Raw genomic sequence first — 25,022 nt, forward strand, 5'->3', positions numbered from 1 at the left:
CTGGCTTCATATTTTGACTGCCACCATTATACACTGGATTGGAGGTCTCTTCGCCTGTAGATCCATACTAGACGTGGTGGCATAAAAAGCAAGACATTTCTTGATTAGCTGAGCAACTGTTTGCTTTCCATGGAATTAGTTTGTTAAAGAAATAATCCTGGGCGAACAAATATGTGATGAGAGTATATGAATTTCAGTAAAACTGGACGTATTCTTTTATGAGGGGGGAGGATACAACCCAGCATGAACATATATACTTGATATGAGCAAAATTATATTTCCCAAATCTTTTAAATAATTTACACAAACAGATGTACTTAACATAAACTTATACACAAGAATACAGCAATGTATATACAAACGAACATTTCTGTTTTTACAATATAAACCTAACTATGAACTTGGCTTATAATACACATTGCTACAAGTTGATTATAAGTTCAGGCTCATACCTGGTAAACACTTGAACACACAATCATATGCACACTTCACTCAGCCTGCAACCACATATGGTATGTTAAAAGGACTATTTGGTAGTTACTAATATCACAGTGGACAAAGCAGCAGTCATCCTTACTATGATGAAAGTAATGCACTTAATACTACATCAAGTTGCACAGGAATAATATATAGAATTTCTCAACTCTTTGGTATAGATAATGAATGAATCATAATGAAACATCAAAATAATACTATATAATTTAATATTTTACTCTCAGTAATTTCTTTTATACTATAAGATCTAATATTTGTTACAGCAGGAAGTTTAGAAGAAACTTGAATCAATTGAATATATAGCAGAACAATGCAGGAGCTAGTAAATCTACTGCATTTGATTTTTGATAACTGCTAAAATAAACTTAAAGTAATATTATTCCTTAAAAATTAATACAGTCGACTAGTGAATTTCTGTTATGTTCTTTGCCAGCGGTGGTCATATTAACAAGTACACTGGGCATTTATGTTAACAGTATCTCATCTGTAGCTATGTTTTGATTTTTTTGTAAAGTGTAAATAATTTTCACCAGTGACTAACCAGCTTGCAAATTCCATCACAAAATTTCAGGTCTATCATATACTCATTCATTCAGCCAAGTAGGATGTGCATTGGAATTGACAGTTCATTTATGTTTTATCGTGCATTACTTCATAGAATAAATTAAAAATAGCTGGAAAGTATGTATGGTTTGCAGTGTTGTGGGTAGAAAGGCCATTAAAACTGTAGTTAAATGAAAAGGCACTTGAAGCCCAAAGGATCTCTATTTCCAGGTGTTCAATGAAATATTTTTAATTTGTAAATGTTTATTCAAGACCTGGTGCATATTGCAGTCATTAAATTGCATTTAAAGGCTTTTTTTAAAGGCCATTTGAATAACAGTGATGGGTATAGTGAAACCAAGATAATGTACTGAATTACATTGTTTGTTTATTTGCTGGAACAAGTGCCATACTCAGTTTTGTCTATCATGTGATAAGTACCATTGTGTTTATGTACTCTCTCACTCACTCATTTTCTTATTTTACCCTGAGTCTGTTCTGCATCTTCAAAATGTCTTTGGCATGGAATTTGGTTCCATCATTTTACAGCCAGCAACATTCGACTTACACATTTTCATCATCATTTGGCAATTCTATTAACTTTGTTCTACTTCAGGTCTGAATAACTCCTCTTTCATTACTTGTGGCAAAGGTGTGACTTACTGGTACACATTTAAATAACTGAGATTACTGATCATTTGCCATATTGTGATTTATATTTTAAACTTATTTTGGTATGTAGCAGGCATAAAAATTATTTGTAGAGTGAAACGGAACATGACCTACTGGATAATGCCAGACCAGTCAGTGTTGGATTTCACTCAAAGGCACACAAAAGACTGGGGTACACTGCAGTTCAATTATGTATGCTACTGTCAGCCAAACAAAATAAATATAATTAAAGAACAGTACATTTTCCTATCTCACTGTTACAGATCACATTCATGTCATTTTGACAAAAGGAGTAACTTTTTCTATGTACACAGTACAATTACATGCTCAATTAAATCCTGTATTTACTGAAAAAAAAAACAGTCACTCTTCATAATCAAATATAGAATTCTGAAATAAAGATGTGTAATTCTATTGAATACAGTAACAAAAATTTATCATTTAAGTATTTTATTTTTATACTAAAATTGCAGACATTTACAGAGATTAACATAATTTTGATTTATACTATGTATTAATTACAACTTAATATATATGATCCATGAGTATTTATTTACTCAGCTTTATGTAGCAAAGTTACTTCCAACACAAAAGGAATTGTAATGGTTATGAAAATACCAAGATATCACATCTTAATCTCTCTTGACACTCATAATACATGTTGAAATATTACCAAATGCAACGTTTCGGACATCATCTCAATTAAATAAAATGATGTTAACAATTTTAAAGTATCAAAATGTGAACTTGTGAAAGAGGGTATGATATGTTTATAAAAAGGAACTGGGAAGATCAAGTCAAAATGAAGGAAATAAACATTTATATAATTATTGTTCATGCTGTTTCAGGTACTAAACATGAAGAGTTTAAGATCAATCGGTGGAGGTAGGGCAGAAAAAACTTAAAACTAATGTGATATGTTAACACATTCACTGCTTGTTATTTAAATTCCAGGGTGGGATTTAGTACTGTCTGGAAAGAAAGACAAAATTATAAATTTCAACAAAAAAAGATGAAAATTTTATGGTACCTTTAGTTGACCTGGAGGGTATGTGGAGGCCTTCAGAAGTACTCTCCTCTTTTTGATAGTGATCCTAATATTATTCATTCATGACTACTAAAACATCACACAAAGGCAGTAGTGTCTACTGAAGGCCTTTGAACTCATATGAGGTAACACACAGCTGCATCTAATCATTACATAAACTAAACATAACTGCAATAACAGTACAAAGGGAGGCAGGATCAGGGAAGGGAGAAAAAGAAACGCCAAGCACTGTGTACTGCTTAGTTATCTTCATGATCCGGTCATTGATGATGATCTTTTACAAGTTACAAGGAGAGGTGCATAACATTTACTCAAGTTGATGCTAGCAGTAATAAAGCCTTTCCACTTCAGCAGTGAATGTGTTAATTTTAATATACTCATCTGACATTTTGAACCTTTGGAGCAACAAGCTCATACAATCTCTACTGAATTCTGTATGACACAACAAGCACATATGATCTGCACTGAATCCTGTACATCAACAAGTTTTAAAATGACAGTAAAAGATTTTTCTTCCTTTCGCAGGAAGAGCATTTTCGTAACTCTCATACTTAATACTGAGCTTAGCAGAGAACTAGTTGTCGTCATGAGTTCTACTCTGCATTCTAGCTTTCCCATAGCGTTCACGTGGTGTGTCAGCCATTTAAGAATAAATGTCTAAGCTGAAGTTGTGGACCAGTGGGTTTGCTAGTTCATAGTAACATGACATAGCTGTGAGTGAATGATGATGACCTGGATAAGAACTTGGTCTGGTACAGTTTTTAATAGCAGTAAAGGAGTAGGAAGAAACACTGATGGACACTCTGATCTGTGCAAGTAATGTATCAGTCTTCCTGCATATCACCTAATGGTAGATATGAGGTTGATTTCTGTTTATAAATTTCTTGGTTTGGGCTTGTTGTGCTTTTAAGACATAACCAGAGTGATTATTTAATATGAGATTTTATAACAACACTACATGTACTACAAAGCATCCAGTGTGCTTAAGACATGAATTCCATGTCTTTCATGGCTGTGTAGGTTCAAAACACACAACTACAGTGCCATGATGTCAGCAGACCATAACTAACTTCAACCTCTAAAGACAGGAATAAACAGGTTAATTTGAAAGTACCTCTCTTGTTTGCCACAAAGGTTACAAAGTTGTATTTTTGTTATATCCCCTTAGTAATTATTTATAATTCTTGATCACCATTGTTGATGGTGGATGATGGTACTTGGTCAGTTAACATATCAGCATTCTTGATAATACGGTAGTAGAAGTTGACAGCTTCATGATAGTGCTTGATTGATATACGCTCATTATTTCCATGGTAACGGTTGACATCTTCCGGTGCGACAACAGTTGGCAGAAACCGATATAAATTTGTGGTGAAGCTTAAGTACCATCGTGTGTCAGTATTGGCAATGAATACAGCTACAAGAAAAAGAAAGAACGAAGTAACATTTGAGCTTAAATATACTGAGCTACACTAATACCGATTAGTCTTCAAATATAAAATATGGTTACTTAAATGACTAGTTCTGTGACGTGTTATTCTGAAACCACAAAAGACAACTAATATTTGCAAAACTATATACATATGATGGTTGTATGTAATTTATAAGAGAATGTTAAGTAAGTGGCACTGAATTACACTGTTAAGCATGGCTTATTATGTTAAGCGGGTCCCTTGCCATTATGTCGTAGAGCATCCTCTGGTTGCAGACAGGAGAATTCCTCCAGATATGAAGTGTAGATCATGCATGTTAGTATTGTTGACAGAAGGATAATGGAAATAGATTTATCAGACATCAATGTTATGGCTGAGATTTCAACCCACACTGATATAATTTACTTTGAAAATAAGACAATGACTAACCACCAGAAGTTTGGCAGATATTTTGTGAGACATTCTGTGTGTTTGTGATACATTAATACTAAGTTCTGGAACTTTCAACTGACTGCATGATTATCACAAAGTAGGTATCTGTGATATGAGTATTCACCTGACACATGTACTTACCTGGAACAACCACAGCATCAGTAAACACTTGCTTGATGCTAACAATCACCATCTGAAAGGGAATGCAGTCCAGTCCAAATGGAGATATGGGATGTGCCTCTCGGGAGGTCTTCACCTGGATGCGTACTCTGGGATCTGAGATGATTTCACGATCATATGCAATCACTTCAGTCACTGTCTGAGAGGGATGAACGCGGTGGTTGATTACTGCTTTGGCTGATGGAGGAACCACATTATCCTGTGAAAGATAGAGTTTATTTTTCATCATGTTACATTCTTTTACAAAGAAAAAGTAAACTACTTGGTTCCAGTTGTGTACTGTGAGAGGTACTGAATGCAAGAATCAAGAAGAATGTACTTTTTTAATTATTTGAACCATTACCAGAGATACCATTTAAGTATTTTATTCTGAAAAATCTGCTATTACTGTTTAGACATTCAGTTAACTCATTGTAGTGTAGAAATTCCATGGAACTGGTGAAGAAGAACACATCTGTCATACAGCATAGGGACACAGTGTACTTCCTACTAATTTTCTTCAATGTCTCCTTCAAATTAAAAATCTAACAACTCTCTGAAGTGCATGGTACCACACATACATACCTTTATTCCTCCATGAAACACTGTAATAGCCGTGGTAGTGCGAACAAAGGCATTGGTGAGAGGCACACGCTCCATTTCTCGAGCCATCAACCCAGAAAACAGCCACAAGTTGTTATAGAGAAGGCGATAAAAGAAAGAAACCTAAGAAAGTAACAAGTTTTAAAATCAGTAATGTAACAACCTCAGAACTAATTCCTGTATAGCTCAGCTATATGTCACACTGTACAAAAATCAGGATTAAGTCTGACTTGGGGAAATCTAGCTTTGGATACCCTAATTTGTAATTTTCACAACTATTTTTTTCTCTGTGGCATTTCTGCCATCTTTTGACAAATACATGGAACTATTTATTAGAATATGTTGAGTCAACAGTGAAAGAATAAGAAGAGTAAGATTATTAATTATCAAATTTACCCATATCACATAGCAAAGTGGCACTATCAAGAAATGTTGAAACTGCTGGGCCAATCAAGACTCACACAGGTAAATTATGAATTAATGATTTTCTTAATAGTTATTTTTTGTGATTAGTTTTAAACTTTATAGAATAAACCCAACATACATGAGTATGTTGCAGACATACTTAACAGTCAGGAGGTTAAGTGCTTTTCAGTTTTAAATCAACTGTACTTCTTTCCATATTAAGTGAAACATTACTGGAATTTATCTTACAATTTGATGCCATTGACAGATATGGCATGTACATTATTATCATAAAAATAATGGAGCAAAAGATAAATTTAATACACAGACTAATAACCTATTTGTACATGGGTACTCTGCAAAATTCTGAAGTTTGCTAGGCTGCCATAATACTTTTCAATGTAAACATATATCATAATACCAAATACTACATTATTTATTATAATTGTTTACAGTTAGGGAACATTTCATATGCACAGCAACCATGTTGTGATTCCTTACATTCTTATAAAAAGTATCCCAGCAGAAATACATTTCCACTTTCTTTTCTCAGATGCAAGTCTGAGTAGGAAGAAATGTAACTTAACCTAATAGCAAGTAACAAATGGGCTAGTAATGCAAAGCAGAATTTATGGTACTTTCTGTAAGTGTGTAGCCTATACAGATGTGAAGTTGCTACATACATGGGGAGCCAGATATTTGAAAGTAGCAGATTCAGGTCCTTTGCCAAGAAGTGAAGGTTGTGGATTCTCCTCCAGTCGAGCAACAGCTGCTGCGAGGATACCAATGGCCGACTCAGCTGGGGGGAAACTGGAGTGACCTGGATTACCAGTTACACTCAGTTCCAAAGTCACTGTACCCTTCTCTGAGATGCCCACCCTATCAAGCAAACAAATCAGTTGCATGTAACTTCTGGGCAGCCTGTAGGTATAGATTATGCAACCAAGAAACATTTCCAGTTTTAAATTATAGTGTTCAGTAGATTAATAAAAAAGTTTGGTAGTTTGAAAACTTTACATGTGTCAAGCAATATATAAAGTAATGGAAACAACAGAAATTTTTGGCCCAAAAATGACAGTTTGTCAATACCACACAAATGATGACACCAGAGAAAACAAAAAGTTGGGAAATAATAATTGTTAAGTGAAAAAGCAGAATTTCTGAGGTTACTTTCATCATTTCTGGAAACCTCACATCCATTCTAAACACTATATATGTAAGTTTATAAGTGTCTCAATGCCATCTAAATATTAATTTAATTGAAATGACGATATTAATCAAAATTTTGTTATGTTTTATGTGAATCATTTAGTTCCAGTGATGGTCTAGTCATTCATTCCTACAATTCTGGCATGGGTATTTCAGATCAGTCTCAGAATTATGGACAATGTAACTGCCACTATAATTTAAAATGTGTGATGATACTACTATTTTAAATGAGGGAGAGTTCCCACATTGTTTGTAGAAATAATCAAGCTTAGGATAGGCAGTAAATGTACCCTTGTATACAACTACACAATGTACAATATCCTGATTGATTTTTGCATTATTAAAATCATACAAGAGCAACCATCAATTGTAACACAGAATCACATTTTATTTATTATAAGCCTAAAATGTTTCAACCTCCAGAGATTATCGACAGGACCATAGTATAAAACCCAAAGTAGTTTCCACTATAACAAGTAATAAGTACCCCTGTTGGGCTTATAATAAACATCATTTAGGTTTGTGAGGTAACTGATGATTGTTTTTATATGAGTATTAACTATGTTGTTTCAAATGCATTGCATGGTACCTTCAGAATTTAACCTTGATATTTTCTTTCTTCCTTGATTAGTCCTTCCTAACTTCACTTAACTTAAAAAATCAGATGTAAAACATAATACTTTCTGACATATTTTTAAAATGGTATCTTTTGTTGTTTAGTTACTTATTTTCCTCTGACATAACATAAAATAAAGGACTCAGCTGTGGTTGAAGGGGAGATGATAAATGTAATTTTTACAAAGGAAATCTATGGTTGTGATACCTACATGGCAATATGCTTATCTGTTCCTGGAATCAGACCCTTGCTTAAAGGAAAACCTTCATCAAGAACAAAATCCAGACGATTAACTCCTCGGGCTTGCAATATTTTTGCTAGTTCATGAGCACCCCGTTTACCTGAAATCTAGAAGGACACATACTGCTGAAAAGTGAAATTACAGACAACAGACACAACATAATGAAACTCAGATAAATGATTAAATACAGCAAACCTGATTGACAATACATGAAATCTGTAACATAATAGTAAATTGAAAACATTAAAACTGAGTATGAATTACATGTTGAAAGGACATACAGTAGTCACCAGACAAGTTGAGCTCTCACTCGATAGCTTGTTGGAATATGAGTGGCAGTGCTTTAGTGACTGGGATGCTACGTGTGTTCAAATTCCAAAAAGAAAAGAAAAGAAAAAAACAGCCTACAGGTATCTGTCTTAAGAGTGATAAGAAGTTCAGAGTTAATGTTTCTGTTGTCTGGATAACTACTGTTATTTCACCAATGTTGAGGCGTACGTGGAGAATATTTTTCATTTTGTACTAATTAGACTTTTGGGCTTTCACTTCAGATAAAACTGGTATAAACTAAAGATATCTGATTGTAATATACCTGAGATGGGTCCTCACTGCAACTGTAATGTGATTTTTCTCATGACCAAATTTTACTGGCATGAGGAGTTACAGCTAGTGTCATGCATTCAAAATCCTAACTACCCACATATTTCTAAGATAAGATGGAGCAACAAGTAGGCAAATTTTATATTGCCAAAGCTTGTAGATTGTATGACTTAAGCTTCATATTAACTAAATACTGTCTGAAGCATAACACACCTTTTGAAAATTTTCTTAAATATTTAGTACACAAAACAGTTCAAAAGTAAACATAACTACTGTAATATTAATAAAATACTGGATTTATTAGAAGAATGTATCACAACTATGTTCATATAAGTAAAATGCAGGTTTCTTTAAACATCACTTCAATCAAAAGTGTAATTTGGAGTTTTTCCTTGGTATTCTTAAATCTTGCAGGAAGGCTGTAACAGCATCCTGAAACAATTTCGCAGACAGAAAGTAGTTACTGTATATTAAAGAATAAAAACTTACTTCTTCATCATGTCCAAAAGCCATGAAAAATGTCCTTTGTGGTCTTTGTCCCATCTGTATTATGTATTCAACAGCTTCCATAATCCCCTAAAGTACAATTGAACTTGTTATAAACATAAGTAAATTTTCTTTTATCATTAACACATGTGCTATGAGTCTGTCAGTGACCATCTGGGGACCACGAAACCTTCTTAATATTTCCTACTGTTTTCCCATTTGGGAGTTTAAAATTGTGCACTGAAGGAAAGTGTGAAAGCTGCACAAGGACAGACCTGAAGCACCCTTGTTGCCAATCTGATAACACAATCTTCCTGCATCATATGTCTGTCATGGCATCTCTTTCCTGTAAGAAATTATATGAAGCAGGGAGATCTGGCACACTAATATGACAGGTGCCTTTGGTGAATGTACAAATTCAGCTGTCCATGCCCAGATGATCATGCAATCAGTAACTTTAAAAAAAATCTATCTGTTGGTACTGTTCAACTTAATCTCCTTTTACAGAGCCCACAGGTGAAAAATCCCCCCTTTTTTAACAACAAAATTAAATGAATCAGAAACCATGAGGTTTGTTCATAGCTGCACAACAGGACTTATGGATGAAGGTGCTCTATCCTTGTAAGAAACATTCCAACTCACTATAAGTAGATATTAAATCTCTACATGTTGCACATCTCATTTCTCGAAATGTGTTAGTAAGGGCTGCAGTGTAGAGGTGTCTGATCCCACTTTGAATTAAGTGGCAGATGTGCATTCCGAGGAAATTATCTCTTTCCCCATGTAAACATCATAACTACATGCAGGGAGTGGAGTACACACTGTACAATGTGCAATTATACTATTAATCATGAAATGCCATTTCATACATAAAGGGGAGTCAACTTCTTATCCACATGATATTAAGGGAATTCCCAGACAAACTGATAGAAAATACCATTCATTCGGTGTTCTTTACTTTTCAGCATAAGCAAAAGACACGTTATGGGACTGTCCATGTCAGTCTGTTATGTCTCTCATTACATTGTTAGAACAATGACCATGGATACCTGCTGCATTTGCAGTTTCATTGGTTGACTTGCTGATATAACCTTTTTATTTGGCATAAAGAACATGTTTAGAATTTTAGTATGCTCTGAAAACTATAGCTTTCCAGTCTTGTGTATTTTATTTTAATTTTCACTAGTGATTGCTTTCCTACTTGTACTTTAAATTTCCTAAGTGTTATGCGGATGTCTGTGAAGTTTCCCTTAAACAAAACTAGCAAATAAGAATTTAAATTTTCTGAAGGAGGACTTTTATTGTGTGTATATATCTTATTATAATATACTTGGTTTTCAGAAGTGATTAATTAAATCTTGAAAGCTTCCAAATATGCATTTTTGTTGAAAATCATATCCCTTAGCAAGAACACCTGCTTTTATTTACAGAGAGACAAAAGCATGTTTAGAGATCTCAATTACAGGCTATTTACAAATAAAGCAACTTTGTCTCTCTTGTAAAGGAACTGAAATTTGCTCAAACTGCAAAGAGTAGTTTCATATATAATCAATAGCAAAAGAACGCTGTGGCATGCAAAGTGGACTCATGCCATATTCATCATACCCTTTTTGCCATTCTGCTTTCTCTTGCTCACAAATAAATTTTTAAACACCTTCAATTATAATGGTCTTTGATGATTTTTTTAAGAAATGTCCACTGGTGTCTAAGGTATATAACAAATCAATTCTGAAATGATGAAGAAATTTGTGTCTTGGAGACGGTGCAGTGCAACACTGTTACATAACAAGGGACTCATATATAACAGAAATGAGGAGTTTGTTAACTTGGAACATCAATAACTGCAGTGGGTGTGGTCAAACCCTACTCTGCTATGCTTATTGATCTCACTTACCAGTACTCCAGATTTGTCATCAATAGCACCTCTTCCATAGATGTATGTTCTGTTGACAATTTTTCCACCAAAAGGAGGGACTTCCCATGTACTAGGATCAACAGGGACAACATCTAAATGTGAGGCAAACAAATATGGAAGCTTCCCTTTGGTCGTGCCCTCAACTGTGTATAAGAGACTGTACGTGTTGATCACTTCCTTCTTTATAAAACTTGCACTGTGAATCAGTGGGAAATCTGTAATGAAGGCCATTTACTTGTTAACCAATCTGAATATTTTTGATTCTGTATGTTGGTCTTCTTGAAACTAAGTTCATCTTCCATATTTTCTTCAAAGTGTTCCCAATTACATTGGGTTCCCCATTTATACAACAAAAACAACATTCCTTTATGTACATTACTTCCTTTATTAATTTCTACACTGTAACGACATTTCTTCCTCTTCAAAGACCCAAAGAGATGTTTACATCCACATTGCTATGGATTCATGTGTTATGTAAGAAACTATCATAGTAGGTAATGCTAATTTCTTACATATTTCAAACGTTTATATAAAGCATTTAATTCTATATGGGAGGTGGGATCAGTCATAATTACACCCTATGCAGGATTCCCGCTTACTCGTTTCCAGATACTGATGCAGTTGCAGGAGAGCCTCCTTTTCTTGGTTGTCTGTTGCGTACGATACAGAAGGAATTTTCAGTGCTCCTGCCAATCGTTCAGCCCTCTGCATAATCTGGCTTTCATCAATTTTATCCACAACTTGATTATTTAAGATATGGAGAACGGACTGGGTTTGCTGGTGAACGAACACTGCTCGGAATATTGCTACGAACACCAATAAGACTCCAGCAGCCAGAGGGAAGCCTATGAGAGCTAGGAACAACTTCTGCCAGCACCTGTACCTCCAACGTCCTTTCCGCTTGCTTGCTAGCCCCATCTTTATATCCTGTGTAGACATAACAAAATGTGGGTTGATCCCTTAACAGCATAGAAGCTTCCACTTTTCACCTGAATAGTTAGCTTAATTATTAAATTTTGAAATTAGTAATAGAAATCAACGATTTTGCAAACAATTTAAAAAATTAGAATAGTGAAAAGTTATAGTAATGATAAACTCTGATTGTACAAAGGGCATCATTTAATAATGCGTGCCAGGTAATGCTGCCACTTACATATTAAAAATTGTCACCGAACGGACAATGTGAAAGAAGAAAAATGAACGAACTTGAAAGCACCGAGGATTCAATGGCTTTTAGAATTAGTTCCACTCTTACAAACATAAAATGTTATTTATGTGATGTACTGAAGAAAACATAAAAATCTATAAAAGTAGGCAAAAACTCCAGCCTATATATGCCACTATTGTAGTCCTTTCTGCTGAAATCCCATTAGTTAAGTGTGATTTCCTAATGACTGTGGAGGTTTTATAGTTGAAGCGTTCCATTTCCGATGCATCTTTATTTTATGAATCCCTATCAGTTGTAATTTTCATTCCTCAAACTCTCACATGGGAAGTTGAGAGATGTGTGATGCACAAATTAACTGTCAAGGTTGTAATGTTGCTGAAGAGAAAATATTTAGGTCTTGAAGCTCTGGATTCCTTTGCAATCCCATACACAGTAGTTATTTTAAATCATAATGCCATGACCTGTACGAACAATATGACTTTACTTCAAATAAAAGTGAAGAAAGCAATTATTTGTGATAATATTTTAAAATAATGTTCTGGATGCAAATGGCTGTCTTCTGGGATGCTTTACCATGTAGTCTGGTATATATTGATATTTCAGAGGAGCTTACTGTCTCAATCATTAATTCCTCTGAAACATCAGTCAATATCTACCAGACTAAATGGTGTAACATCCCAGAAGGCAACTACCTTCATACTCATTGCCATAAGAACCTGAAATCTCAACTGTTATAAACAGCAGAGACTGCAGTGCACTGATGTAGTGACATTTCTGGGAGCTGGGCATAGCATGAGAGTATGAGCCCCTTACATGATACTGTACTGTACCTCACATCACCATGTCCCACACAGTACCACCCTATATACACCAGAATTACTTACACATCCACTATTAACAATTTATATTGCATTACCCATTATTATGAGCCATTACTTTCTTTTGCTTTCATTTTTAGATGTTATATCTATCATTGAAATGAAAATATCATAGACAAATTTAATAGCATTTAGTAACAGTCAAATTTGGGGTTCCTGAAGGCAGTAGTTGGCCTCCTTTGGGCTCAAAGCCTGGTTGCAGTGCCCCCACTCCCCTGAGAGGCATGCATGCCATAGCATGTATGAAACTGCTGCTGTGTGCCCAGAAAATACTGCAATGAAATTAAATGTGGCATAATTGTATGTGATGATGTTATATGATGCTTAAACTATTTAACTAAAATTTTAATTTCTGGAGAATAACAAATTATGATATACAATGTACTTCAACATAGTTTGTGAATTTTATGAATCATGCCATAATTGCAAAATGACTAATACTTTTCTAGGCCGTGAAAACATACAAGGGAATGGAGATAAAACTCCAAGCATTCCTAGCCTTGGCATTAGATGAAGATAAGTGGTCAGCTTCACAGTCTGGCTGCTTTATCTCTGGGAACAGAGCCTTCATTAGCCACTGAAAGGAGGCTGTGTGGACCCACAGCCAGTCTGGACATGGTAGCAAAGGTAAAATCCCTTACTCTGCTGGTCACCCAACCCATAGCAGGTCACTTTAATTTTTGAATTATCACTGCTTCATCTGGTTCAACAAATCTAACAATTACAGAGTCAGTTTTCATAGTTGTTCACATATTCTAATTTTCAGCAAAGCTACCAATTTACTGCAATTCTATCAATGACTTCATGTAAAGATAAAGAAACTTTAGTCTATAGATAAATATTTTATTGTATTTATTAATACACATTAAAATATCAGCCATGTTCATATTAATGCAGGGAAACATAAATGTTCATTAAGAGTATTATGATTACAGTCCATAACTTAAGAAACGTAACAAATCTATACAGACAAAATATGCTAAACTGGCTCTAACATGTTCCTGTTATACGTAAACTACATTGAAATGGCTGTCACAAAAATGTAGTACTTCTGTAAGAAATATGCTTGTAGCTGTGACTAAAGATCTAGTTGATTTTAAGAAGTAATTAAAGAAACTATGTCACATTGCATCAGCACATTAATACCACGTAATTTGCATTTCTGTAGTAAAACATCTGACTTGATCAGAGTAGCCTGAACCCTATTCGAGAAGAAAAATAATTTAACATGTATGAGCTAATATTTATCATAAGTTGTCATCCAGCATGGCAATTTTCATTCCACTTGCAGAAGTATATTGCATCAAAGCAAGTGCACAGTAACACAAGCACAAACGGAGTTGAACACTTGCAAAATGATAATATAGTAGTTTGATGCTTGCACATAATTCATGATAAATTCATTTGTGTCAGAATATTTAACAACTCTGTAATAAAATGTTGCATGATGCATGCAAATATTAAGTGTTAAATCTAGTATCATGCTTCATAAAAATCCAGTGCATTTAGAGGTACTTTTTCATGGAAGGATTGGCTGGGTGTTTAAGTGGAGATTTCAGGTGAAAGGTGGTGATATTTTGTGCCCTAAACCATTACGTATCATAAGGATCTATGATAAAGAAAATGGTTTCTGACCTTTAAATTTCATAACTATGTTTATGCCGTAGCATACACCATCAATATACACAGATCTCAGTTTCATAACATGACACCGGCTTCTATACTTGGTATGGAACAAGTATGTGGGATTTAAGTCTCCTCAGTTCATATGGTAGGACACCATTTAAATGGCTGGAATTACTGAAAGTTTAATAAGAGACAAGTAAGTTTACTTAAGCAGGTTGAATACAAATGTTTGGTGGAATAACATATATGTTTAAAAAATGTAAACTCAGAAACCAAGATCAATATCACAGTCTCTTATTACTGACATAACCATTACTTAACATTGCATTTACATTACATTATTAAGATGAAGTAGCACATCTACAATGCACACATGTAACTGGACATGTAAATAACCTGAAATTACAGCAGTTCATATTAAACATTATGCAAGTGTTTGAACATCAAAACTGGAAAATGTCTTTACCTGCCTTTTCAGCAGATATCATTCTTATATAGCAGCATGATATAAATGACACAAAAAATTAAGCAAATGTAATTCTGACAGAGATAGATGTGTAACACTTGGTCTCAAGGATGGTTTTGGAATGTAACATCACTTTTACATTGAGTGACAGTGTTTCCTGAATCACTGTTATGAAATTATAAATCTTAACTGCAGAAATTCTGACATTCAACGTGTGGATTTTCATTAATAATGAAGATAACCTTAAAAAAGTCATGTACTTTCACAGTCACCACGAACTCCATAAACTTAAGGCTGAATTTTGTCCAGTGTTACCACTGAGGTTAATGAACAGTCAGTACTGTAACAACTATGAAGATTATGTACAATTAAATGAGAATTGCTTTCATGATTATGATAAAGGAATTTGGAATGAAACAGTCACAGCCAATTTAAAAGCACTTTTAATAATTCACCTGTAAAATTGAAAAAATCATGGAAATACCTGTGGAATGGCCAGTCTCCACCCAGGATTCAAAGTCTGTTCCTCACAAATATGAAGCAAGTATGATATTAACTTCATTATTTCATCAGGTGAAATGGCATTATTAAGAAGGACAAATGGACACTGAGATGTCAGTTTTCCTTTCAAAAGGTCATTGAAAGTGAATCATGTAACAGAAATTTGATACCAAAGTGAGAACCAAGAAATGTATTCATGTATCTACAATAGAAGACTGCATTCTCTGGGCTGAAACCCTAGGGCAGTTAACACATGATTTTTATGGATTTCCCCTAGCTATCCTAGTGAGCGTTATATACTACAATAAAACAGTCCAGAACTGCTTCTTCCACAGTCCACCAGGCCAGCGTGCTTCCCATTTAAGTAGTAGGGGTGAAAACTATGTGACAAACTGTGATATAACTGACCTGCCATTTCTCATTTCTTATGTTCCCCAATTTTTAAGTTTCTTATTATGTATGACTGTCCAAAGATATTAAAAATCATTTGATGAGTGAACATCTGACATAAAGAGTACTGTGGTAATGGAGTAAAAATCTGCATAATCTCACTGATTACTGTAATAGAAATTAATTTCAAAGTTATTGAATATTATGTTAATACAAGTAAGTGGGTATGTCTGTGAAGATTATCATATATTTCTAAAATACAACACAGAACTTAAAATAACTGTGGTAAAAGTATTGGGGCGCTACAACAATTTGCATCAATAATTTAATGACAACCAAAATCAGATCTCTCAAACAATGGAAATTAGACTAGTCAATAACAAGGCTAGCCACTTCTTGTCATTTATAAGCCTAATTACAACGGAGAGAAATATGTGTAAAAAAGAAGGCAACTTCAAATAAAACGGGAAATTCCAGTAACACTGCAAATGTCAATTCAAACAATCGATTTTATTTTCTCGAAGTTGTAACCGAACAAGTCACGTATCTAGGTCTTCATTTGATTTGTTACTTTCTGTGCTGGCGACGGCTGCCGCCATCGTGTATTAATGATCCAAGTTTTGAAATAAGGCATGCTAATGTGACAAGAATGGTTTTTGTTTCGTAAGATTTTCCACATATTTATCTCCATTTTACTTACCAGTAATTTGACGAATGCAAGATGTTCCACAAGCCGTTTCGTATAAAGACTAACACACAGTTAAAAGGATCAGAAAGGTTGGTATAATTTTTGTTACAAATTTCAGCGTAAACATTCGTAGCCAGAATCAGTATAATTAATTTTGATAATCAACACATGTATACGTTACGTGTGATCTTTTGTTATAATGTCTTGTTGCAATAGTACTAAATATTGTCTTGGATTTGATCCCCCAAGCAAGTGGGTGCCGAGCTAGGACAGCCATACTGTTTGCTCTAATGTAACGTTGCCTGCGAATATTGATTTAATTGTCCGGGAGATTTAAAACGTTTCTCCATTGATATCGTATGTCGTGTTCGTATTTTATTGCAGGTATGAACATTACTTACCACCCACTGCCCTCGTAAATAGATCACATTTTGTACATTAGGTACAGTTTTGAAAATGAAAATGATTTGAGAAGAACCAAAAATGAGCTCGCATTGTACAACTTCGTTTTTCGGCGATGAGCGGTGACAAGTGCTGGAGGCGTTACAACATTTCGGCATACATTGCATTTGTCATCTTCAGGATGAATGACAGTTGCATTGTTTGCAGAAACCCAGGAACACTTGACACAGATTTTCATAAAATCCAGAGTTATATTAACAATTTAAATTCATCTGTAATTGAAATCCATATTGGAAAAACAAGTAGCAGTGTTATATAAAATCATGCATTCAAACAAAACTGTTTACACTTGAAAAGACACTTAGTGCCAGTTTTGTTCCAATGCATGATTTTATATATAAATACACTGCACGGTATGTAGGGTTTCAAGTAGCAGTGTTGTCTTTTTTTCAGTATTTATATTTCATAATGTTGTATTTTATAAAGGCTTCATACTTTTGCAGTATCCCATTTTTTTAATAAGATAGTTTAGCTAGATGTGTACGTAGCATCTATGAAATTCATTGAGGTAGCTGAGTGGATGGCTGGATAGATTTATGCATTCCATAGATTCTGTTGCTCAGTGTGGAACAAGTTAATGTGTTATACATTACATTTAAAAATGCCTGAAATAAATATGCCAGCAACAGCATCCCAAGAGCAAGGTACATCACAATAGATCTTAATACTGTACAAGTATGTAACCTTAGTAACAAAATAGATAATTAATCATAAACATGTTGACCATGTATGTGTTCTTATACTACACAAGAGCTCTATACATTGCACATGTACATGAGGCTCATATTATAACTACCTTATATTCAATACGTATGGATTTGTTATAGGTGAAGTGACATTTGTAAGGGCTGTCTGTGCAGCAGTACAGTTTTTATCTTCATATATTTTAATAGATCCAGGAAGATGAAAACATATTCTTTGATATTTTAAAATAATTTTTGCTGTCATTAGAGTGAAACTGAAGTTAGACATTTGCTGATATATGCACCATATTATAAGCATTAATACTCTAAATTAAATCTGAAAAATGTTCTGTATTTATTTACTTTGTTGTTAGCTTAATTGGGGGGTGGGGGGGGGGACAAAACCATTATCCAAACCCAAATGCAAAAGGAACGACATGTATATGCAATTTTCTTTTTCCCCAGGAGGCGTATTAGACAAGAGGTAATGAAACAGTTTCCTCAAATTTCTGAGAATGACTTACAAGCATTATTCCCTCCTAAGGAAGTGATGAGTGCAGTAAAAATAATTACACACGGGGGTGATTTGAGTGTGGTGTACTGTGTTCAGAAATTGCCTCTGATTTTTGAATTGGAACAGAAGATGTACCCAACAGTATGCATGTTGTGGTCCTTTCCCAGTATCTTGCCATCTTTCACCACATGGCCTCAAGTTTTCAACAGACTTGCTGGAGGTGCAGACCTCATGCTACCAGGAATAGTTTTGAAAAGACAGTTACATGTCAAAGCCTATGGTAACTTGCAGAAAGGGGAGGCAGTTGCGATAAATATGACAACAAATAAGGCTCCAGTTGCTGTTGGGGTAACAGCATTGTCAAGTTTTGACATGTATATGGCTGCACAGCGTGGCAAAGCAGTGAAAATTTTACACTTTGTTGGAGATGAACTGTGGTCATATGGTACTAAACTTACAATACCAGAATTAGGACCTCCCCCTGGTTATGAGGTCGAGGTAGATATTTCTTCATTGTCAGTGGAAGATAGTAATCCTGCAAATACTGAACACACAATCAAGGCAGAAAGTGAATTAGTGAATAAAAGTGATGCGCAAACTGCAAGTCTGCCAGGTGACTTGGAGAAAAATGCAGTTGAAAATTTACGTGAGAATGCTACAGACCTGATTTTGGATGTTGTTTCTGCAGATAATTCAGAAGATCTTGATATGGGAAAGGTCTTTGACTCTAATGGAATTCTTCAAGAACACACTGGTATAGAAGTAGTTCCTGAGTTGGGTGTAAATCCTCAGGAAGTTATGGACAAATTGTTAGAATACTGTTTCTTGAAAGCTTGGAAAACTTCTGCTAAGAAGATAGGATTTCCATTGTTGACGAGTAATTTTTACAAGTTACATATGCTACCAGCTTGTCCTTCAGGAAAGCAGCTAGACTTGAAAAGGTCAAGTCACAAAAAGTTATCAAAATTTCTGAGTGCTATGGAGAACTTAGATTTAATAAAAGTGACAGAACTAACAAAAGGTGTTGAAAGTATAATGATGGTCAACAGAAATCATCCGATGTATAAGGAATTTGTAGACATAGAAGAATCATTTGATGATGCTGGAAAGATGACTGAAGCATCTGCCAAGACTGTGAAACCTGCAATTGTTGAGTTATATACTGTAACTGCTGCAGTTCTACCACTCTTTTCCAAATTTGGACTCAGGTATGTACAAACCTGTATATTTTATTGAAGGGTTTTAAGTAATGAACCTCTGTGTAATATTGAATACCAGTTCTGATTGAAACAAGATGATAAAAAGTTAGTGTATATATTTCTCAATGTTTACTTTATACCAGTAGCAAAAATAAGGAATCCTTTCAAATTGAAGGTAGACTTGTCAAAGCTGAAGACTTATATAGTCTTAAGAAAAATAATTAGGGTTAAATTGCAGACTTGGCTACTTTCCCTTACCTCTTTCCTCTTCCTGATGATGGAGGCAGCAAGGACCTCTGAAACATTGGTAAACTTCTACCAGACTACACGGCACAAGAACCCAGAAGACGTCCATCTTCTTTCCCATTGGCTCTGGGGCCCACCCAGCCTCCTATTCAATGGGTACCAGACCTTTTCCTGGGGGTAAAGCACGGCCGGGGCATGATGCTGACCACTCACCCCCATCTAGTGTCGAAGTGAAGAATGAGTAGGAGCTATACCTCCACCCCCTCCAAATGACCTACATGGTGTGTAGTGGGAGGGCTTTATTTTATGTACAGAATAGTAGTATAATAAACCTGCAGATGAAAGAGAAAGCCATACCCAAATGAGAGGGAACTTAGGTAAATTTTAATTCTGAGATGAGTATATGCTTATATTAATTAATATATATTGTAGTTTCTTGTTTTTGTTACAGGAAAGGAGGCAGCTTGCCAGTGGCAGATGTTCGTAAACATGTTACAGATTATGTTAAGAAAGAAAAGTTGCAAGATCCTATGAACAGAAAGTGAGTGCTATCATATTTTATGTACATATGATGCATGATACATGTGCAAACTCCCAAAAGATAGTCATCGGCTGTGTATATGTTCATTCAGAACAAAATTCAAACTTGTATATATTTTTGTAATACACATTTGGAACAGCATGCTTATTCGTGTGGTCATTTTGCATGGAATTCAGGTACAATGTTCAGATAATGATCTACTTCCTGCACAATTTAAGATTGACATTTCAACACCATATTCAGTCACATATCACTAAATACATGTTTGAAAATGGAGCCTTGAAAATACTATAAAGTTACCAAATATAATGCCTGGCTTTGTCTGGGTTTGCTATGTTTATTTTGTTTTTTAGATTATTTAGTGATGCTAATTACTTGCTGACCACTCACCCCCATCTAGTGCCGAGGTCAAGGAAGAGAGGAGCTATACCTCCTCTCCCCCCAAGCGCCTACATGGCACATAACGGGACAAACTTTACTTTACTTTAACACTTCTAACTGAAAGTGGTATTATGGAACAGAATCACACATTGTCACCTGAACAATATCCTTAGACTTCTGAGCCATCTCATTCATTCCTTGGTTTTTGGGTGTTTGTTGCCCTTTAGCTAAAGTGAATAGCACTTTGCGAGTCCATCCATGTCTGTCTGGTATAATTACTTATCATCATTATCATCATCATCTTCATCATCATTTATCAATCAAAGAATTAGGCTATAAATTAATTTTGAGTACTCTTTGTCAGATCATGGTTTATTAACTTATAGGTGGCCAAGAAAGGAGAGTTAATTCAAAACAGTTTTTTTTATTATTATTATAAAAAGCTTGGTGAGAGTCGATGCAGTGCTTCAGGCGGCTGTCCAAAATCCAAATACAGTAGCTGTTTCATGGGAAGATCTGATGGGATTGATCATAGGGCGAATGAGTCATTCCTATCAGATGACTTTTTCTGATCATAAAACTGTTGCTCAGAAGGGGAAATTGGACCCAATTGATATCCAAGTTGGAAGGAGAACAGGAAATAAGAAGGTAAACACTGATATAGCTTATGTCAACCAGTGTAAAACAGAAATGATTTAAATGTACAGAGTGGGAAAGAGAGATTCTCCTGATATTCCAAGTATAGAGCAAAATTCTAAAGTTTGAAACGCTAAGTTATGTCTTATTATTTATTTTATGCCTGCCTAAACTTCATTTCATTGAGTTGTACTTTGTACCTTAAAATGGGACTGGTATGTTTATGTGTTGCACTTCTATGCATTTTTGGTTTAGTTTGAAATTCAGTTATATTGTTGTCTTGTCTTAAAATTAGGTGGTATTAAATTAAATTAAATTTTAGAACGTTTTATTTCAGATGACATCTCTTTGCATTATTTATTTATTAATATTTTCAAGGGCAAATAAGACGATTTTCTACTTTCACCATGTTCAGTACAATAAGACACAATCCTTCAGCTAAGTGTCTCATTACTGCAAATTGCTTATGCAGAGTTTTTGACATTTCCAGCAAAAACAGTGCCTCCTTTGAGGACACTTTCTTGATACAAGAGAGTGTTTTGTTTGATTATATGTATTAAGTTTATTTTTATTTTTACCGGTTACTGTTTATTGTGTATTAATTATTGTTTGCCTCTCAGGATTTCTCCTGTTGGCAAACACTCGGATAAAGGAACTGAATTTTTCTTCTTACGTTTGTGTGGACGTTGCAGGTGACATTAATTAACAATCTGGAACTTTATGGCATCAACATTCAGGAATTTGCGAGGGAATGCCAGCATGGTGTGGCAGCTAGCACAAGTATCAGCACTGTCCAAGGCAAGAAGAGCCAGCAGCTTTTGGTACAGGGAAATCAAGTGTTGTTTGTCGGGAATCTGTTAATGGGTATGTTAAAAGTCTTAATTTATTTCCAGTACCTGAAATGAAGTGTTAAATTGATACGCACTTCACCAGCAAAAGAGAGAGTTATATACATTGTTTGATAAAAATTTCAATATATGGCTCTCTTCATAGTCCTCCTGGTAGGAATGTGTGGATTCCACACTTTTTTTTAAATTAAGACTTTACTTTAAATCTGTCTTGAGTGTTTTACTTATTTATATCTGTTAATACTGATAAAAGTGTTGTCATCGTGTAAAACTTGAGGTTTTAATTATCAATAGACTTTAAGGGTTAATACATATAGCACAACTGCGTAAAGTGGGTATACTTGTTGCACATTCATTTTGAACATCTGTACAGACAAGTGGACTAATAGTGTATATATTTGAATGTTTTTGATAAATCAGTTGTCAGTTTTATCTACTTTACTGACATAATACAAAATTTCATGATGTGATTTATTGTATTGGCAATGGTGAAACTTCTTCTTATGTAGTGTGCTGCAACACTGGTGATGGCGTATTATATCTGTAAAATAACTGTTCATGTTTTGATGGAAATAAGTATCTTAAATTTTATAATATACCAAGGACATTTTAACAACTTCAAGTACTGAGTTTATTTTCTGGTTTGTTCTTAGGTAAATACCAAATTCCCAAGCATTATATTCGAGGACTAGACAGTGCTCCTCGTCAGAAGAAGTGATGGAGGGGTCATCACTAGTTTTTCAGTTACTTCCATCAGCAATTGCAAACATTCTGTTACTGTAAATGATCTCTTGTTTGTTTGTTGGCTGTATATAGATACAGTAGGTCCCTCTTAAGAAGTTTTCTATGGGATAAGCAATGTAAAATTCTAAAGCAGAGAATATTTTAAAAGGGCAAACTTTCAAATGTTTACAAAATAATTTTATCCTCTGTGTAAAACAAATTGTATAAACAATAATGATTTTATTGTGTGTGTGTGTGTGGATACCTGCTATTCAAATGTGAAATGTTTATTGGAAAGAATGAAATAAATTTGTCCTGCTAGACAGCATTGGCACCCTCTCGCCAGGGAAAGGAGGTGTAGCACCTACTTTTTCTTGACCTTGGCACTAGATGACTGTGAGTGGTCTGCATCATGCCCCGGTAAATTTATGTTCTTCACATTTTGATGAATTCAAACTTACCTTAGCTGTTACAAAGTCTCTATATAACTCCACACAATACAGTTTTATAATATGAAGACATTTACTAAATTCACAAGCTTTCATTAACGCGTTACATGTTCCTACTGTTTTTGTGAAAATCAAAAGTCTGTTCTAAAGTTTTATTCTTTCTTGAACATATCTGATGTTGCTTGTCTTTTCATTCAAGCAGATATGAAGTACAATTTTCCAAACCCCAAATTTTTCTTATAATTGATGCTGGCATGTTACTGGTAACATTAAGGAAGAGGCAGTAGGTGTTTGCAGTAGACATAGCACTGATTTGCTGCAAGTTGTAATTGGCTTCTATATTGCTGCTTCATCTACCTCACCATTTTTCAATATAGAGGTGTTAAAGTTTGTGAACTACACAGGAAAGAAGGATTTGAGGTTCTCATGGTGGAAAATATGATGATGGCTGTCTTCTGGATTGGCAGCAAGTTTGAAGTTGGCTGGCCTTTGGGTTGCACTTTGACTACTATTGTTTGTTTTGACTTTCCAAGTGCCATTAATAGGATCTTCTCTTTGGCATTCGTATTTGAGCAAACGGTAATGTCTTATGGCATTGGTTTGCGGGCTTGGATTATAGGCAACGTTGTTACCGACTGAGCATTTATCAGTGGCCAATTCCACTCGTTCCTTTGTAGTAGTTTTACTGCACTGACGCTAGATGACAATCCAATAGCATTGAGTTACCGCCTTGATGGTTGGTACTCATATTAGTACCAACGTCACAGCTTATACCAAACGTCACCACTGAAATAGCATGTGTGATTAATGTACAGCACCTTCATCTATTGATAAAAGTTTCTTATAAAAGCCGCTGCGTAAGAATAATAGCGGGAAGTTTGGGCCGATTATGTTCATGCGCACTGAAGATATTTCATTTTAAAGTAGTTCCGTGGTAAGTAATGTTGGTTGTAAATGTCGAAGACAAACACTGATGTGTATTAAATTAGTGGGAAAGTGACTGAATTTTAAATTTGTGTCATACTGGGCGCTCTGAGACGTAATTCAGGAAACATAAGGTAGGACAACCAGAATCTGAGTATTTCCAGGACACTTATATTGTTGTCAGTCTTGGGCCATACACTATTACACTGGTGGATTTTGACAAGTAGATAGTTTAGTAAAACATTATTCTTATTGTCATCTAATCTTGGCAAATATTTCTTATTCTTTGTGTAATATATAAATTTACAGTTTCCAATGTCTAGATCCCTTCATCTAATTTATTCAAATATGAGTCAAGGGCAAGGTATACAACACACAAGGGTGTACACATATTTTACTTCTATTGATTCATAATTATATTTATTTCAAATTAATTCAGTAGGGCTATTATTATTCTTTAAATGATTGTTATATGTATTCCTTGCCTTTTAATAAAAAACATTACTTTTGTGCATATAAGGAAGACTGATGCATTGCTTAATCTTTGTCACAAGGTTGTAGGGATTTAAAATACTGTATTACAGAGCTGCCAGACAGACTTTTAACTCCAGTGTTTAGTGGTATGCTGCTGCATGCGCAGGCCGCTGACCATATAATTGCTGATAAAGGATAAGCATTGCCTTTGGTGCAAATAAAATGCTAATTTCTTTTAAATGGCAAGTCTAAGTGCAATAGGCATATAGAGGACGATGCATTTGCTTTTAATTATTAAAGCTTTCCCACTATACACCATGTAGGTGCTTGGAGGGAGAGGAGGTATAGCTCCTACTTATTCTTGACCT

General features: G+C 34.8%; 3 protein-coding genes across 11 annotated transcripts in view; 2 read left to right on the top strand and 1 right to left on the bottom strand.

Moving 5' to 3' along the window:
* Positions 1 to 254: 254 nt before the first annotated feature.
* On the bottom strand, positions 255 to 16,728 carry LOC110833458 (N-fatty-acyl-amino acid synthase/hydrolase PM20D1.2). Of its 3 annotated transcripts, XM_022071536.2 has the most exons (10): positions 16,587 to 16,728; positions 14,539 to 14,703; positions 11,457 to 11,784; positions 10,837 to 11,072; positions 8,946 to 9,032; positions 7,827 to 7,963; positions 6,474 to 6,669; positions 5,368 to 5,508; positions 4,765 to 5,002; positions 255 to 4,175 (listed from the first exon to the last, which is right to left on the bottom strand). In XM_022071536.2, the coding sequence occupies exons 3-10, from the start codon at positions 11,773 to 11,775 to the stop codon at positions 3,934 to 3,936; spliced, it is 1,596 nt and encodes a 531-aa protein (XP_021927228.1). In that variant the 5' UTR covers positions 11,776 to 11,784; positions 14,539 to 14,703; positions 16,587 to 16,728; the 3' UTR covers positions 255 to 3,933. The 3 variants fall into 3 exon arrangements, with proteins under 3 accessions (XP_021927228.1, XP_087212140.1, XP_021927227.1); XM_087356014.1 differs by lacking the exon at positions 11,457 to 11,784; XM_022071535.2 differs by lacking the exon at positions 14,539 to 14,703 and having other exon boundaries at positions 16,587 to 16,722.
* Positions 5,546 to 23,130, top strand: eIF2D (eukaryotic translation initiation factor 2D). Of its 4 annotated transcripts, XM_022071530.2 has the most exons (7): positions 5,546 to 5,850; positions 13,353 to 13,530; positions 18,185 to 19,441; positions 20,130 to 20,219; positions 21,044 to 21,248; positions 21,929 to 22,100; positions 22,738 to 23,130. In XM_022071530.2, exons 3-7 carry the CDS (start codon positions 18,207 to 18,209, stop codon positions 22,800 to 22,802), a joined length of 1,767 nt encoding a protein of 588 aa, XP_021927222.1. In that variant the 5' UTR covers positions 5,546 to 5,850; positions 13,353 to 13,530; positions 18,185 to 18,206; the 3' UTR covers positions 22,803 to 23,130. The 4 variants fall into 4 exon arrangements, with proteins under 4 accessions (XP_021927222.1, XP_087212138.1, XP_021927221.1 ...); XM_087356012.1 differs by lacking the exon at positions 5,546 to 5,850 and having other exon boundaries at positions 13,343 to 13,530; XM_022071529.2 differs by lacking the exons at positions 5,546 to 5,850; positions 13,353 to 13,530 and adding an exon at positions 16,522 to 16,663.
* Positions 23,131 to 23,744: 614 nt separating this feature from the next.
* The window catches only part of LOC110833460 (mitochondrial tRNA-specific 2-thiouridylase 1), a 76,365-nt gene continuing 75,087 nt past the window's right edge, over positions 23,745 to 25,022 (top strand). Inside the window, exon 1 of one of the 4 annotated variants that reach the window (XM_087356017.1) lies at positions 23,745 to 24,314. The gene's annotated coding sequence lies outside the window, so the exon portion shown is untranslated. The remainder of the gene's footprint in view (positions 24,315 to 25,022) is intronic. The other 3 variants (XM_087356018.1, XM_022071538.2, XM_087356015.1) reach the window with 3 other exon arrangements.

This window comes from Zootermopsis nevadensis, unplaced genomic scaffold (genome assembly GCF_977971745.1).
Source record: "Zootermopsis nevadensis isolate Lab colony 2312 unplaced genomic scaffold, Znev_1.0 Znev_ptg000025l, whole genome shotgun sequence".
Lineage (NCBI taxonomy): Eukaryota > Metazoa > Arthropoda > Insecta > Blattodea > Termopsidae > Zootermopsis > Zootermopsis nevadensis.